The sequence below is a fragment of the Aulonocara stuartgranti genome (genome assembly GCF_965226115.1).
Source record: "Aulonocara stuartgranti genome assembly, chromosome: 22".
Lineage (NCBI taxonomy): Eukaryota > Metazoa > Chordata > Actinopteri > Cichliformes > Cichlidae > Aulonocara > Aulonocara stuartgranti.
In genome coordinates, this window is record NC_138957.1 from 12,180,660 (window position 1) to 12,198,964 (window position 18,305).

The window sequence follows — 18,305 nt, forward strand, 5'->3', positions numbered from 1 at the left end:
AGCCTGTCAAGTTCTTCTTTTGACCCATTTTGCCAAAGGAAAGGACGTTGCCTAATAATTATGCACACCTGATATAGGGTGTTGATGTCATTAGACCACACCCCTTCTCATTACAGAGATGCACATCACCTAATATGCTTAATTGGTAGTAGGCTTTCGAGCCTATACAGCTTGGAGTAAGACAACATGCATGAAGAGGATGATGTGGACAAAATACTCATTTGCCTAATAATTCTGCACTCCCTGTAGACTCAGGCTTCCTGGGGACTTCCCATGATGCACTAAGCACTTGAACTCCACTCTCGGTGCATTTATATGGTATCCCATCGTCTGCCTATCAAAATGACTTTTCTCTCTCATAATTTGTATTTTTTTCTGATCGCTGTGCTCTTTTTTTCTTCTCTTCTTTCACTCTCCCATCTTAAAATGGAAATCTTCTTCCCTTCCTTACACTGTAGGATCTGTATGTTTCAATATAAAGCAAGTTGATAAATAAAATCCCTCAATTTAGCTCAGTGCAATTTTATTTTACTTTGTGCTGTTTCTCAGTGCATTTCCTGAATACTTCTTAAGGTGCAGCAGGGTGTATTTTCCTGCTGGGGAGAATATCTCTTTGCCATAGCTGGGTCTGTAGCAGTGTTTTGGCAGGTTGTGCATGTAACATCCAAATATATGCCAGGACCTAAGGTTTCCAGGCAAATTGAAATAATCAGTGCTGTTCACTGCGCCTGTCAGTGGTTTTAATGTTGCGGCTGATGTGTGTGTTTTGAATTGTGTAGTGTGTATTTTGATGCAGAAAATTACAAAAGAAGATGAAGCTTGAATTTCTCCAATTTACTGAGTTATACAATAAACAGGGTTAAAAATGGATTTAAATGGAGTGTACAATACGACCGGAAAAAGAGCAAACAAAAGGACAGATAATAGTATTTTTGCACACTCACACATTCACAAATTTAATGTCTCACAGTAACATGTTTCCTTCATGCTGATGGGTCTTTGAACAGAAGTCCTATTTTTAGTCCAGCACTCATCTCTGACCCTATTCTGTCACTGCAGTTGTGACTTAGCAGCAAGCCGAGCGACGTACTGCTCTTAGAGCATCACTGTCCAGGTCTCCTGAGTAGGTCGCTCAACTCAATATGCATGTGAGGTTACTTTGTGTGGGATTCGCTGGCACGAGTGTGCAAAACAGAGAGGCGCTGATGCACGCACGCTGTTACTGTGCTGCCACCTGCTGGTCACTTCCCACACAGTCACAGCGGCTCTTCTTAGAAGTGAAAAGGTTTCCTAAAAATCCCATCCAGCCCTTTGCCTCACTTACTTCTCCCTCATATCTCTCACAGAGCGGGTGAGGGGTCAGAAAAGGAACAGTCTGTTTACTTTGTCTAGATCCATACAGAAAACAACTAATTCCCTTGAGATGACATTTCTTCATTTTTTTGATAAGAGTTTCCCAACAAGTTCTAGGAAAAATGTTAGACCCAGCTCCTCTTCCCACAATCTCAAAAACATTTAGCAACAAATGCAACACTGGCTGCATTTCACAATTATTTACAAAATTGTTGTATGTGCTTGAGGCAGGATAAATAAACCTGTGGCACCGTCTGACTTCAGACGCCGGGCCTCATGGAGTATTAGACAGATAATGAGGAATCCTCAATCCAGCACTGATGAAGAGTCTTACAGTATAACACTTCTCTGGCTCTCCTGTGTGTTTTCTCACTGCTCTGTTCCTTCCCCTTTCTCCTCCGTCCTGGCGAGAATCTGAAGCACCGTCTGGTTGAAGTCCTCAGGCTGGTCTGCGAAAACATAATGGCCCGCTCCTCTGATCACCTGACAAGCGCACACACAGTGGATGCGAAATAGTTTTGAGATAAAGGTGCCACCGTTCCACAAGGCAAATAAAAGTAACTTGACATACATTCAGGCAGATTTAGGCACAAAAAAATGCTTAAAATCTTGCTTAAAATGTATTTTGAACCTTGTACTGACAAAGTTAAAGGTGCAAAATGTAAAATAGAGAACCTACTCGGATTTCCACATCTGGCCTGGTTTTCTTGAATGCATATCCAGAGTGGCTGTCAATACTGGACCGGGATCCATAAATGAAAGAAATAGGAATTTCAACCTGGATCTGGCCGATCCTGTCTAGCATGGGCCTCTTAGCCCAGCCGTAGGGAACGGTCATGTTCTTAAAGGCTGTCTCGCCACTGAAATGAAAAAATAGAAAAGAAAAATGCACAAGCTCCTAAGATCTTCTGAGAATGGACATATTTGTGCACGGATGGTTTAAAATGTTCGTCACCTCGGAGTCTGGGCATTCAGATGATAGATGTAGTCACACACAGTGTAGTCACTGAACACAGAGGAGTATTTCTGCTTGAAGTCTGACCTGATGGTCTGGACGAGCATCGGGCCTAAAAGAGACGCACAAGAAAAGAAGGAGATTTAGTTACAGTTCAGACCTTTGAATAGAACAATGGCACCTCAAGCAGACGTTTGATGTTTGGTGCTCCCCCGACTCAGAAGAAGCTGGGGTGGGGGGGTGGGGGGGGGGGTGTTGCCATAGAATTAATTAAAGGCATTTAAGGTGGCGTTACTGCCAATTTTATCCTCATATTTTTTGCTCTTTGACTTTTCCAGAGTAATTACTGCATTATTCACAGTTCAAAGTAATCTATATTTATGTCATTTTGATCAGAGTTCATCCATCCTCTCTCTTTAGCCCAGCTATCTTCTGATTGGCTGCCCCACACAGACAGAATATTTACCAATATATAACAGCAGGTGGGTGGGGCTTCTTGTAAAAGAAGGTATATGTGTATTTAAATTACGATGCCTCCTGTGCAAATTCCTTTTTTTCGGGTCGTTCCCAGCCAGAAGACACTGGGATAGACCCAGAACTCGAAAGTTAAGACTATACATCTCATCTGGCCTGGAACCGTCTCAGAATTCCTTGCGAGAATTGGAAAACACTGCTAGCAAAATGAACATCTGGCAATACCTCCGTAGCCTTCTACCAATAGACCTGAGCTTATGTAAGCATAAAGATGGAAGTGCATGGTGGATGGAAGTATTTAAAATACTTACTGTATTTTTTTAAAAGCGTATCGTTTTTATAGGAATTATTTTCTTTCCTGGGGGATTAATTTTGAAATGATGCAAGAACAGTGGTATGGCATGGTTTAGATAACTGGGACATTTTAAGCCAAACCCCATCGCTGCTGATAATAATTTGTCACTTAGAAGTTGAAAACATTCAAAATACACAGATGCGTAAGAGAAACAAATATGTGTTTGTTCAGTGTGTGTTCAATGTGTGTTTGTGTGTGCTAACCTAGAGGTCCAGCCAGTCTGAGACCGGCCAGAGGGTTGAAGGGGCTCATGACGGCGCCAATTGCTCTGATCCACATTGGGATGGAGTTGTGGTTGGGGTTCTCTGGGCGTGCTGGGAATCCCCACGGCTCCACCAGCAGCAGATGCTTTACCCTGCATACACACACATGCAGTTACCTGATCAAATGTACAAACTAAAATGTAGAAATTCAATTAAAACTCCACACATTTACTTCTTTTTTTATATATGGGCTTGTAGTTTATTTGGCAAGTGGTGCAAAAAAAAAAAAAGAAAAAAAAAAAAAAAAGAGATGGCTAAACTAGAAAACCACCTGGAACTGTGTCCTCTCACACACACTCTCACACAGACACAAAGCACCTGTGTGGGTATTTCAGCGTGTAGGCTGCAGACAGGTATCCTCCGAGGTTGTGTCCCAGCAGCACCATCTCCTGAAGCCCCACCTTCTCCCTCCACTCCTCCAGGGATGCCACAAACTGATCCTCGGCCTCCCTGGGGTCGGTGCTGAACTGGGGACGGCTGCTCCTGCCAAAGCCCAGCAGGTCTAGAGCGTAGACCGGTCCACTGCTGGAGAGAGAATCCAGGTTAAGAGCCCAGAGGGCGACACCACCTCCGAAGCCGTGCAGCAGAACCAAAGGAGTGGTGGGCGGGGTTGGGGGCTGTGGGACACACGGGGCTGCTGACTGCTGCTGCTGCGTGGAGAAAGCTAAGGTCCACAGGTAGTTGCCACTCGATATCCGAACATGCTGCCTGGAGAAAGGCCGCTTCACAGCTGCGGCAGACAGAAAAGATTATAGGGCAGGGATAGAGAAACTGTTTTAACTCTGACTTTATGAAACACATAAACTACAGATCGGAAACAGCTACATCAGACACACTCACTCTTGAGGATTTTTTCCTCGGCATCTTTTAGTTGAGAAGGAGAGGTGGGACACCAGGAGGGAAGCCAACTTGATATCCAGGAACTGTGACTCAGACAGAAAGGATACACAAAAACATGCATGAAAGACACATAAAGCACGTGCAAACCCAACAATAAACTGACCTTTGGCTATATGATATTTTTGTAATCAGTGCTGCTGGTATGCAGTACTTGACAACAACATGCAATCAATGTCCAGAAAGAAGCCCAAACATGTCTTTGTTCTGTGTATTTTGGGTCACTTATGGTCAAATGCACTGTAAATCAGCACGATTTTAACATTTGGAGGACAAAGGCAGACGCCGATAAGATAGGGTGACCATATTTTGATTTCAAAAACAGAGGACACTTGGCCGAGTCATGAAGAACTTTAATAATACTGTTTGCTTAAAGAAAACTTTGACATATTTAACGATGCCTTCTCTGTGCGGTTAATGAATGGTGAAATAAAAAAATAAGTCATATAGGGTTTTACAACTCAACAAGTGCAAAACGTTTGGTCACCCTAAGATTTAAAGTATTTTTTCTACAATAAAGTTTTGTATAGGAAGTCACTCACACAGCAGCCAGAATTAACAGGAAGATTCGGGCTCGAAAACTTTTCACTTTGGACGTTTGCCAGCAAGCGGGTGGCCTGTATATTTACACGACACCGTTTTCCTATAGGTTTAGTGTGGGTGGATCTATTTTTTTTAATCTACCTGTGAATACACTAATGCGGGTTCACACGAAGAGAACAAAGTTGTGTTTGTTGTCACACAAATGAACAGCATTCACGCTGAGAAGAAACAAAACGACAAAAACAACTAGCATGTCCAACGTGAAGAAGAAAGGAAGAAAGAAAGAAACGAAAACAACTCACCTCTGCTCCTTGGCAGGTTGTAGCTCCTCCGCCATCCTTCGCATTGTGTAGCCTGCAGTGAGGGTCTCCTCCCGAGCTTACGAACCTGTTGAAAAACTACGGTCTGTGGTGCTGCGTTCAAGTACATTCGGACGGAAAATAAAAATAGCTGCCTAACATAATAACGACATGCTGCTTAATTAGAATGCTGTACATTTCATAATAAGTTAGAGTTCAGCTATCCCTCCGCTCATTTAATTCTTGGGGTTATTTAATTCTTTGGAGTTGGCATTTTCAGCGCTTCGTATTTGTTTTTTCCAACTGTATTGAAGGTAACATCATGATTTTAACCTCTGTACTCAGGTTGGCTACGTCACCTTCTTGGCTTTGTGTAATAGTGATGGGTCGTTCGCGAACGAAATGGCTCTTAGAGCCGGTTCTTTGACGTGAACGACGCGAGCCGGCTCCTTATCGCGAGCCGTCACGTGTTTTGTTTTTTTTTTTTCTTTCTCTCAGCCTCTCTCTCGCACTTTTTTTCCGCTGCACTCTGCAAGCGAGCCTTGTGCTTTACGCTGGGCAGAGGGGGGAGGGGCGGTAGTTACACTCAGTAGCACAGGAACAGAGCCAGAGAGAGAGAAAGAGAGGCAGGGACAACAACATTAGAAAGGTATAGTAATCATCCACAACTATTTTCGGTTGCAGATGATAAAGGATTCAGAAAGTTTATTCATGCAGGCCCATATGACAGAGAATATGCATGTTCTTTTTGTTTTCATATTATAATTTATATTTAATTGTGTTGTGGTTTGCAGTGTTTTGTGTTGTTTTCACTTTAAATTTGTAAAAGAAAAAAGCTGAAAATTTAAATAGTTAAAACTTGAAATGTGAATAGTTAATTTTTGTATTATGTGATTTATTTATTACATTTTATGTGGAGTGAATAAATAAAAGTATATTTACGGTGGCCCCTAGAGACAAAGCACATACAAACTTCAAATCACGTAGGAACTCTGAAGCATGTACAAACTCCAAAACACGTAAAAACTCCAAAACACGTAAAAACTCCAAAACACGTAAAAACACGTACAAACTCCGAAGCACGTAAAAACTCAGAAGCACATAAAAACTCAAAACACGTACAAAAGACAACAGAAGTGCTCCAGGATGCTGGGCGCAGTGTTGAGCCTTTGTTATCTGGTGGCTACACAAGCCAGCAAGTACCAACGACCAGATTTGGTGTGTGGTAGTAACAGGTAAATGAACTTTTTTTTAAATTATTTGAATATATATGAGTGCCTGTGTATAAATACACAAACAATACACACATTCTTTCAATTGTGTAATTTAAGTGATCTAGTAGCTCTGCTTTGGAAGTTCAGTTCATGCTAGAAATGTGTTTTGGAGTTTGTACGTGTTTTGTCTCTAGGGGCCACCGCATATATTTATATATAAACATATATAAATAAAACCACTTTTTTTACGTTAGTAATTCCTTTTGTGCATAATTTTATATTATTGTTAATAATAAATTAATTAAAGCAACAAAACAACCTGAAGAGCCGGTTCGGAGCCGAAAGAGCCGGCTCTTTTTAGTGAGCCGAACCGAAAGAGCCGGATCTGTAAAAAGAGCCGGAAGTCCCATCACTATTGTGTAACTTATATTGTTAATGTGCTTCTTTCGCACAGCATCTCATATAGTTTAATACAACCGAACTAATGAAGGCTATAAAACGCTTAATCCAAGGAAGAAACGTTTTTAAAGAATTGCCAGCGACACTCGGATTTTGTTAGAGCTAGCTTTGGCATGCTAATTAGCATGCTAATTAGCATAAGTTGCAAATAATGAGATGCCTGCACAAGAGTGTTTGAACTGTTTACCTTAATTACATACATTTCCAAAAATATGTATTGTTCCCTTAAAAGTTTATACTAATGCCACTTGCATAATATTATAATATTATATAATATTATATTAGGTTGTAAAAAAATTCTAGAAACAACTGTTTAAAGCCTGTTTTAAATATTAAACTATTATCTGCATTATCGCTACTATGACAAAAGTAATCCTGTAAAAAGTAGTTTATTTAAATTACATCAAACAGCAGGCCCCCTTTTAGCCAGAGGCCTTTTTTGTCTGTATATAAAATTTAAATACATCTGTTTTTTAGGTATTGTAGTGACAAACCCAAGGATATTCTTTCCCCTTTCAAGCTTACATGCAGGATAAAATGGACAGAGAAAATCAGTCACGTTGGATCCCTATCGAACTTTTTTCTAATCCTTTTTTCTTAGTATAATTTAAGATAAGGCAGATTACATGAAAAGTTCATTATCTTCAAGGATGTGACTGTAAAGTATGATTATGTTTTTGCAGGAATAGTCCCTTCACTATCTTTTCTACTCTTACTGTGATTCTCATTAATTCTTAAAGGGAGGGCGTTATAGATTTATAGGCGTGCTAGCCTTGAAAAGCTCATGAGTGTCCTTCAAGAAATTATCCCGCAGTTAGTGTGTTCTAGCTGCACATTTAAAGGTTATTTGTGTGTTTTGCAAAGCCTCATCGAGTAACAGTCTGCTAATGAATTCAGCAAAATGTTATCCGATGTTGAGTAAAATGTAAGTAAAAAGTTCTAAAGGGACAACAAAAAGACTGAAATATATGTGTGATACCATCTCAACTAATTAGCTTGATTAGAAGCAAGTCAGTAACATAATTGGTTTTAAAAAGAGTGTCCTAGGCAGGCTGACTCTTTCACGTGTAAAGATAACTGAGGGACAACACTCTGTGAAAGCATGTGTGGGCATGTATTTAAAGTGCAAAGTTTCTGGATGTAAAATGACAAAGGATTTAATTATTTACAGTACATTATATCATTCAAGGATTCAGGAGTGGTCCATGCAAGCAAAAGATAAGCCATAAAATGCATACTGAATGACTGTTATCTTCAGCCCCTCAGGTAGCACCATTATTCTACATGTGAAATCACTGCAAAGGCTCAGGAACACCTCTAAAGCACAATTTGTGAATACAGTCATAAATGAAGGTTAAGACTAGAATACCTTAAAAAAAAGAGATTAAAAAAATGATCAAACAGATATCAACATGATGGTTTGGAAGCAGCATTGGTGCACATGGCATGGGTAACTTGCACATGTGCGAGGGCACCATTAATACTGAATGATACAAAACCAGTTTTTAAAAATGAAAATAGTTCAGGTATCTCAGTTTTCACGCAGAATGTCATGTCGACGTAGCTCAAGAGTTATCCACTATATCAGACGTTACATAGCCACTGGTCACTAGAGAAAAACTGTAGATTCCCTAAAACATTGGTGAATGGTTCCTGGAGGTAGGTGGGTGTCACTGTGTGAAATCACTTGCAAAAAGGGTGCTGCACCTAAAACCTCCTTGTAAATGCTTTGGTCACTGTAAGGTTACCACAGTTACCTGTAGTTTACATGGAAGACGCCAACTTCTCTGCAAAAACTTGCAAACTACTTTCCGAGCTTTAGTCAAGCTGTGAAAAGTGCAAACGAGACTGAAAAGGTTTACCTTTCAAGTAAAAGTTGTGCCTCAGCTCAGCACCCAACACTTTTCAAAAGGCACAACTTTTACTTTGAAAGCAAACGATCTCTGTTTCCCGTTTTCATAGTTTCACTACAGCTCCAAGAGTAGTTTGTGAGTGTTCACATACAAACATGCAACCTACAGGTAACTCCATCAATCTGCTAGTGACCAAAGCAATTCCAAAAGGTTTTTTTGGTGCAACACCTTCTTTGTGTCTGATTTCATCTACCGACAATGGCTGCCAGGAGGGTCACTGACTGGTCTCTAGGCCTGTGAGTGCAGTTTTAACAACAGCCAGCAACCTCCAGGAACCAGTCACCAACCAGTTGAAAAATGGAGATTTTTCCCTCACAGGCAGCAGTTGCCACACGGTCATGGAGTGGTCTCTATGCCTGTGTGACTGGCCTTTCGTACACACAGTCAAGCACAATGAAAAGGGCTAAATGCTATTTTAACATGTCAAATCTTTATTTACTGTAGCGCCATTTGTCCACGCATACCACTTCAACATTTAACATACATCTTAAAATGCAACAGTGCAACATGCCATCACCAGTAAAATGAATAAATAAGTTGGTCGTTACAGTATTTTCCTACGTGTCAGAGTAAGAAAACAGTTTGGTTTGCTGGTCGACTGCTGTCCTCTGCTCTGGATTGTTTTCATTTCTTTTCTCTCATGGATCGAAGTGTATTTGGTCCCCAGACAGTATTGTCTTTATTTTCGGTGCAAGCTGAATTCTTATTTTAGCCTTGTTTGCAGTATAGCATTGCAGTGCTAAAGTAATTTTAGTTTAGGTTTAGCTGTTGTTTAAGCAGCCTGAGGCAAAGATATGTAGACCAAAGAATGGAAACCCACCCCTGATCCCCCACCAGCAAATTGCCCATGTTAAATACAGTACATTATATAAGGAAGAACCAACATTTGACTACCTGTGCTTTGATTTTCTCTCTCACAGATGGACAATAGCAGGAGGTTCCTGTCAATCCTGGTCCACAAGGTGGCGTACTTCCTTTACACACACATACGTCCGAGCACACACACATGCACAGTTAGACACACACTCTCTGGCAACTTTGTCCTTCATTCCTCAAACACAATTTTCCTCTCATACCACCCACTTGTGATTGCTCTCAGACTATGGGTTGACTGAGTGGTTCCTGAGTGCTTCATTTCCTTTGCTCCCATAGATGCGCACACTCATTCTCCCTGTGTGTTACTGTCCGTTCACTCTGCTGAGTACTCAGAATTTCATAAGCCAGTAGACAATGAGGCAGTAGCCAAGCCCAAAGAGAAGAGGTAAGCCCGTAACTGTCTGGAGACCAGTAACTGGGTGAAGCTTTTAGTGAGGAGACTGCATAAAGCTGCAGCAGAGAGCCGGCCTGCTCGTCGAGCATCACAGCCAAGTGCTAGTCATGCTAGCTCGAGCCTTTTGTTTTATCTGAGGATCAAAATCAGTAACCCGTGGTCTGGCACCAGACTGACTTAAACAAAGAGTCTGTTCAGTCTCACCAGTCCTGGGACAATCAAGAGGAAATTTCAGAAAATATGGCAAAACCTTTACAATTCAGTGTAAAATCGCTGCAGGTGTGCGGCTTTATTGTGACATCAGAGTGGATGCATCAGATTTAGACAGTTTCCCAGAGATCTTTACACTGATATTTAGATGCGTCTTTAAGTCAGGTTTTATTCTGTATGTTAAGGTTTAGCAAAAAAATTCCTCCAGTTTCCACCCATTATTTAAATTACCTGACAAAAATACTGCTAAAAAATCCCAAAACACTGCATTTAGATGTCAAGTAACCACAGGAGTCCCCAATCAATACGACATTGTAATGCTAAGCAGGTTTTGAGTATGTTATGTGTTTATACTGGAAAGGGCATACAATTAAGTGTACTTCCCCAAAACAGAGTACTTAAAGCATAAAGAAGCCTGTGCTGTAGAGGTGCGCTATTGTCCCAAAATAGAATGTACAAAAACAGGAGAAACACCAAAGCGTTGCTAACTACTGTAAAATATTTAGTGCTGAGACACGTGTGAAAAAATCTTTAAAAGCAACATAAAAGGAACAATTCTGATTATTATTTTTGTTCAGTTGCAGTTGACTTAATGACGTGTCAGGTTAAAGTCCATCTTTACATGTGTGGCATCGTTTCCTGTTAGAAAGGCTATTGAATTTTCACACAAAAGAGCACAAAGGCTAAATTATGTCCCAGTAAGATACACTACCAGGTTACATACAAAAGGAGCACTATTCTGCTCTTTTACAGCTTTTTTTTATTGCAGGATAATTTAAATGTTGATTTATTAATTACAGACCTTTGCAAAACTCTCAAGCCACCCACCATTTCTTTATATAGTGCTTAGAAATTTCAGTAGTTCATATAAATATATGTAAACATACATGGAAATACAACATCTAAGGCACAATTCTGATGAGCTTGAAGTATTTGTTATGGATCGCCTTTATTCTTTAACACAGCCTGAACTCTTTTAAGCAAGCTTACTCGTATTTCTTTAAGTCGTCTTCAGGAATAGTTCTCCAGGCTTCTTGAAGGACATTCAAAGCTCTTGTTTGGATGTTGGGTGCGTTTTGCTCCGTTCTATGTCAGGATGATCCCACACCACTTCAAAAATGTTGAGGTATGAGCTCTGGGGAAAAAATCCATGACTGTTGTGTGTTTTTCCAGGTATGCTTTTACTGCAGTGGCTTTGTGTTTGAGGTTATTGTTATGCAGAAACACGAAGCTGTTGCTGATCAGATGCGACCACATTGCATTGCATGGTGGATCAGTGATCTGATTGTACTTTCCTGTGTTCATAATTCCATAAATTTTGATTTTCACCACTGGTTCAAATGTAGCCCCCAAAACCACGACAGAGCCTCCTCCATGTTTTACAGACGGCAGAGTTAGCAACATTGTATTTATATAAATGTAGCCAAAGAGTTGACGTTCAGCATAGCTATTGTCCACACAGGCTTGTGTGTGACATTGTATGCTTTTCTTAATGTAATTTGTTACGAGTCATTTCTCATCTATTTCTTAAACCTGTCCATAGTTTTGTGCTCTTTTGTGGATTATATTGCAAATCAATGAATGAATAAAACCATACAGCATACAGTGATTGAAGGTACCGTAATATTTTCAGTCACATGTTGTGTGTGCGTTAGAGTGAGAGAGCACTGTGTGCAGCTTTGCTCAGTACAAGCCCTCCTTACATCAGTCTGCAAACTGTAAGCACAAACCAAACTCTGCCATGAGTTTATGGGCCATAGCCCAGTGCAGTATGGGTAATAACAGTGACCAGGCTGTTAGCAGAAGAAAGAGATGGGGATGGAGGAGAGGCGGAGGGTCTGTCTGGTTGCTAGGATACGTGGCCGGCGCCAACAGCGGATATGATTTATAATGGCCAGTCTGACTGTCTCGCTTTCTGCACTTGTTTCCTTCTTCCTCTCCTCTCGCTCACTTTTCCACTGACACTCTCCGTCTTCCATCCTCATTTCTATCCTCAGACTATCAAAAAACTCTGTGCTGGCCCCGTCAGCCACCACAGGGGTTACTATGGATGTTCCTGATATTAACACCTGTGTCCATCATGAGATAATGTAAAGAAACTTTAATTTGTCTGGGGATAATGACAATAATCATGTAGAGACTTTTCTAATTATATATATATATGAAGGTGAAGCAACGCCAGTGTCTGTGCATGTTCAAGTGGTCATGCAAAAGCTGCATGCATGGATACTATTGATTTTACTGAGACTTGATCCAGCTCAGGATGGTAGAACCCTCAGGGACAAATACAGAGAGGAAGAGGGTGTACAAGGACACTTGATGGAGGGTCACAAGGGGAAATGGAGGTCTGCATGTAAGATGAAAGCACATAAGGATGGATCTTGAGTGTTCGATTGTGACGTTGAGTCTAATTAGCGCTCTTGAAAGATATTTTTGTTGTTAAAAAATCGTATTTCTCAGGAAAAAAAGGCATTTGGTTTGGGATTTGCCTCAGAGCAGCATTCAGCCATATCACCAGGCTCTGCAAGTTTCCACTAAAACACAGACTAACATGATTACTCTTTGCTTAGTGACTCCTCCAAGTGGAGTGACACAGGTTTTTACAGACAGACTTTGATGTTTATTTTTAAATCAGGGGCAGATGACACTGATTTCTGTTTGATTTTCATGCACGTCTCATCTGCTGAAGTTTTCAGATTTCTCACAGCACCTCAATCAAATTACAAAAACTTCACAGCGAAAAGAAAAAAATTAAAAAAGTCAACAACAGTGTGGTTCTCCAGAAACGGCTTCCCATTCCATTAGGAACAGTCCAGCAGAGACATGTTGTCCTTGAATTTTTCAAAAGGTCGGGGCACCGCAATCAAAATTGTACTCAGCTCAGTGCTGGGCTATAGGCGCATATATCCGTGCATCCCTACGAGAGAGACCACTATTTTATTTTATTTTATTTTATTTTTCAGAATTTCTATTAATTCAACATGAAGCCTTCGAGAGCATCCAAACCATCTGAACTGGGGTTAATGGGAGGCCTGCTGCAGGTAGCTGTAGTTCCTGTGAACCCTAAAGAGCACCCAGGCTAGACACACGTTTTCTACATAACCAGATTATGTTACACTTTAATTAAGATCCTCGCAGTAAGCATGTGTTTATTCTTCTGCTTTATTTCTTATATAAATCAACATTTAGCTGCACACGAGCGTAACTGGAGCTCGCTTTAGATGAGTTTTATTTTGAGATACTGCGGCTGTCGGTCCTTTATTTCAACAGATTGCACGGCATCTCAACTGCAGGCCATGGCTTGTTTATAAGGCACCTGTTATACTGTTTTCTTTATTTTTGCCATATGTGTGTGTGTGTGTGTGTGTGTGTGTGTGTGCGTGTGCACAGAGATGGAGGTGATTAAAGTAGAGTGGATCGCAGCTAAAGCAGCTGGTTTCAGACAGGATGACCTGAGGGCTTGAGACGAGGCCCAGTATCTTACTGTAACGACCACAGCATACGTCAGTATATATGTCTGTCTGTGCCCTAGCTCCTCCTTCATGGGTGGGCTGATCTGAACGAGACTTTGCACTAACATCGTCACACATACGTTGATTATTAGCATCTATATATTTTCTTTTAAAAACAAAATCCCAATTCTTTTGATTTTTTGTTTTATCATCTTAATTTCATCCCACTCTCCCATGAATGCTGCATTATGTTCTATGCTCCATTTGTGTTTGTTTCATGAACCCTACGGCATGTTTTGCAAAATTTAATGTAAAACTGTTTTTAAATGTAATGTTTAATATGTTTTTTATAACAGACTAAATCTGGAGTGGGTTCAGTTAAAATACAAAGTGTAAAGGCTCGTCGTGTTTTTACCGGTGAGAGTTGCTTCACGCAGTTTGCAGTGCATCTTATTTTCTTTGACATCAAGTGTGAAATGTGTCCGTACGTCTGCTCTTCCCTTCCTCCCAAGCTTTCACAATTCGTTGCATTTTCATGAGAAACACGGAGCTCGTCGTACCGCCTCAGAAAATAAAACCAACAACCAAAAAACCAAAAAAAGCCAGGGGGGCAAATTAAACGTGCGTGTCTAACCTTACTGCACAAAAAGATTACTTCTGATTGGATCATCCACCTTTCTACACAACTTAATCAGTTCTGACTGGATCTCATCTCTCAGGAATTTTTTCATCTCATTTTTATTTAATGACGAAAGCACCGATACACCTAATCATAGTTTTTATTTAGCTTCCATCTTGTATTTGTAAGAAGAAAAACGATGAAAAATAAATGATGAAAATTATTGGGCAACAAAGTTAACACTGGTATAACGGCAGCAGTTTGAGGTTAAACGATCAGTCTGTGTAAATTTAGACTTACAAACAAGATATATAGATATAGTTTATTACATGTCTCCTAAAACTACAGGTTATGTGCGACCTGAGGTTTACAGTTTAGGTTTTGTGTGTATGTGTGTATAATTCTGATCATTCTGTTGTTATATACAGTGATACAACAAATAGAAATAAGATAAAGATAAATTTACTACAGACAGTTTTTACTAGTCTTACTAGCAAAAGTCATAGGTGGTTTTTGCTTGTGAGACTATTAAGGATTAGTTTATAGGATTATTGTTTGCAGAGCATCAAATAAATGTCCTTTAAATTTGTTACTTAGAAGTCTTCTTAGTTTTAGTTTCACTTCCTTAAAGGATGGTTTCACATTTTTCAAGCCTGTCTAACAGTGCTCACACGCCTATACACAGTGACAGTTTCAGGTCACTGTAATCATTCCTCCTGTCCATACTGACTGTGAGGAGATCCCTCCCTAAAGCAATAACAGACCAGGGAACAAAATCCACGGTCATCATTCTGTGCAAATATACACGCTTTGTTACGCAGGTCAAGGTGGTATCTCTGTTACTGACAGTCTTTTCACTTCAGTATTCACTCCTTCTGTTCACTGTGGCGTTACAGTGGAAGAACAACGACACAAGTCACTTTGCAGAGTGTACTGTCACTCTCATTTTTAGGTATTTAAAACAATTCAATCGTAACAGTCCCACTGGGGTTAGCAACGTGTTGGTGAAAAGAGAGCCAGAGTTGTTCCGTGGGGAGTATGCTTAGCTGTAGCAGCTACGACGTTTCAGTGTAGCTACAGTAGGTTCATGCTTCCCTGCTGTGTCTGATCTGACAAATGAGTTATTCTGTGAAGCTGAAATGTCTCACCCGGTTAGCTGTGGCATTACCACCCTTCCAGTCTGGCTTCTTAACTCATCTGCACTTATGAAATAAGTTTATTCGATAAAGCAGCTAGCCTGTTATTCTCTTCATTCTGCGCCCATAAGTGATGCAGGAAGACATTCAAACTAGAGTGTCCACATCTCTCTTTCTCTCTCTCTCTCTCCGTCCGTCCACTGTCTTCCAGTAAATGGAGGATAATTTTAGAGCGATAAAGAGCCCGGAGGATATCGAGGGGAGGGAACGCGCACACGCACACACAACAAGATGGTCCCTCATTCCCTGTTGCACCTGCTGACCCCACAGGATCCACCGAGATCTGCTACTGCTGAATGTGCGGCTTGTACACACACACACACACACACACACACACACACACACACACACACACACACACACACACACACACACAGGAATGCGTACACACTTTGACTAATAGGCCTAATGCTTCCTGAAGAGGGCCCAGCACTGCATTAGCTACGGATGTGGGATTGATTTAGAAACTGAAAGCCTTCTAGTGTGTGTATGGGTTAGTGCTTGTGTATATGTGCTTGTGGGGGGAATATATTGTACACTCAGTGGTGTTTTTTCTTCAGTTCCACTCGTTTTGGCATTATTTATAAAAAAAATGAAGGAGTTTTACCAGTTTTAATGAAGGCTGTTCAGTGATGATGTATAATGTTTACATATATGCAGAGTTTCATGCCACAGTTTTATTCTTTTCAGAGCGTCAAAGCCTCAGCACAAATGTTTTGGCTGTCATCAGACACTTAAACTCTCCTACTAATTTTAGCCATAACAGAAGGTCTAATTAAGGCAGCCTGACCCCTCACACCAATTAAATGGTGGTGAATCTCAGGAAAACATTAGTCCTTCTAATGTTGGATTAATTCCTGACATCAGTTTTAAAAAAATTAAATTAGATAGATCAGTCCCTATTTCATTTCACAGCGGGCCTCAGTTCAAAGCGACGCAGACTGAACATGTGCAGTTTTTAACATCAGTTGCTGATAACAGCTGCATACAAATGCAAATGCAATTTTAAAAAAAACCCCAACTTTTTAGACTTTAATGTGCATAAAAAGTGTGAATAGCAGTTCCAAACACCACTCAGAAAGCAGGTAGAAGAGCAAGTCGTCACAGAGACAGCAAAACCTGTTATGTTAATGCAAAAGTACTATAAAATGAAATGCATTCATGAAGACGAGTCAAGTTGGTTAAGATGAAGTGAATATCATAAAACAGCAGCTCAAACACCGGGGAGTTATAACTGGGGATGTTGTGGCAGGCCTACATAAAAAGGAGTCTTGGTTCTGTGCTGCTGGTGAGGCGTGGGCATGTAAATCAGGTAAATCTGACGCAGGTGATTCTGCACCAAATGTAACAGCTAGCACAACAACAGAGACTACAAAACGCCGAGGCATAGCAGAGTCTCCGCTTCACTTCAGTGGGTAATGATGGGAGGCCGTGGTGTGCTTTCTTCTCAGAGCTTCTTACTGTATAAAGGTTAACTAGTTAGGATGCCACTTGGAGACTTCACAAAGTGCCTTGTTATTTTTTTAGAGTAATGTTACACACTAAAGTTGTACTTTTGTCGTACCGTACTCGGCACTTTGACATAAGTAAACCAATCAGTTTACTTATGCCCAGCATTCCTCCTGGGATGTAGGCCATCAACAAGGGATCCTCCAAGGTGTTCAGTTTTGAGTTATAGTCTTAATCTGATGTCAGGTGTGTATCAATTTCTTGTATTCTTTCGAAGGTCTTGTTGCGATGCATTGCATTCTTTGGCCTTCCTCTTTTTCTCCTCCCTTGGAGCTTCCACATCAGGGCTTGTCCGGTGGTGATGTTGTTGGTTGGTTTCTTCCTGTCCATCTTCATCATCTTCTTCCCATCTCTCCCTCTACAGGTACTTGCTTCACTTTTTTCCCCACAGGTCGTAATTGCAGATCTTGTTGAGCCAGTAGACCTTTAAAACTTTCCTCAGCCAGCTGTTGATCAACATCGGTATCTTATTAATTCTGCATCATAGAGCAACACAGATTTCACAATTGGTGTTCAAGATTCTGATCTTGGTGTGTTGGCTTTTGAGTATTTTGAGTTCCAGATGTTCTGGATCTGGACACTGATGGTGACCATAACTTAGAGGATAAATTTCATGTTGTATTAAATAGCACTGCTGGTCTGTGCGACTAGAATTGTTTTGACACACAAACCAAAGAGTCAGAAAGTCAGATTAGCACATTGTGTGAAGTTGTGCTTTTGTGGATGCAGAGAAATGCCGAGAATACTTAGTTTGGTTTAGGTGAGGGTATTGCCTGGGTAGAGTGTGCAGGAGACAGGACGGCTGCTCATTAGCTGTCAGTACACTGTACTAGTATCAGCGCTGCAAAAATTGGAGCAATCAGACATCATCAGCAGACGCTGTACCGGAAAAGTGGCAAATTAAAGGACATTGGTGCCTTTACATGCATCTGCATTGGATATAGTATCTTGAAAATCTTCAGGTTTATGGTGTTTGTGTGACCTGTGCAAAGGGTTACAGTTACACTGCCTCTTTTTTGCAGTAGAATAGACTTAAAATCTATTCCTTGATTTGTGATCATATTCTGTGCATTGTTTCGTGTAATGGTAAACTTAACCCAACCTTAACCGTCTGGTCTTCTTGTGTTTGCTGATAAACATCGGCAAACCATAACGTAAGCTTAACGTGAAGCCTTGTGGAATTTATAGGAGAAACAAAGAGGCCATGGAGCGTGGCATCTGCTGCCAGGTGAACGACAGTCGGTGCTGATAGAAAGAGCGAGCGCGAGGGCCGAAGTGGAACGGGTTAAAGCGTGCTGAGAGCAGAGGAGAGGGCGAGGTGGCC

At 40.8% G+C, this 18,305-nt stretch overlaps 1 protein-coding gene and 1 long non-coding RNA gene across 2 annotated transcripts; one reads left to right on the top strand and one right to left on the bottom strand.

The window, feature by feature from the left end:
• Nucleotides 1–813: 813 nt before the first annotated feature.
• On the bottom strand, nucleotides 814–5,274 carry LOC309698638 (1-acylglycerol-3-phosphate O-acyltransferase ABHD5-like). Its single transcript, XM_082521215.1, has 7 exons — nucleotides 5,143–5,274; nucleotides 4,241–4,323; nucleotides 3,719–4,130; nucleotides 3,341–3,492; nucleotides 2,309–2,420; nucleotides 2,033–2,213; nucleotides 814–1,836 (listed from the first exon to the last, which is right to left on the bottom strand). Exons 1-7 carry the CDS (start codon nucleotides 5,184–5,186, stop codon nucleotides 1,723–1,725), a joined length of 1,098 nt encoding a protein of 365 aa, XP_082377341.1. The 5' UTR covers nucleotides 5,187–5,274; the 3' UTR covers nucleotides 814–1,722.
• Nucleotides 5,275–5,606: 332 nt separating this feature from the next.
• On the top strand, nucleotides 5,607–18,254 carry LOC309698639. Its single transcript, XR_014274141.1, has 4 exons — nucleotides 5,607–5,788; nucleotides 9,646–9,687; nucleotides 15,624–15,770; nucleotides 18,170–18,254. It is a non-coding gene; the product is annotated as an uncharacterized lncRNA (long non-coding RNA).
• Nucleotides 18,255–18,305: the final 51 nt, after the last annotated feature.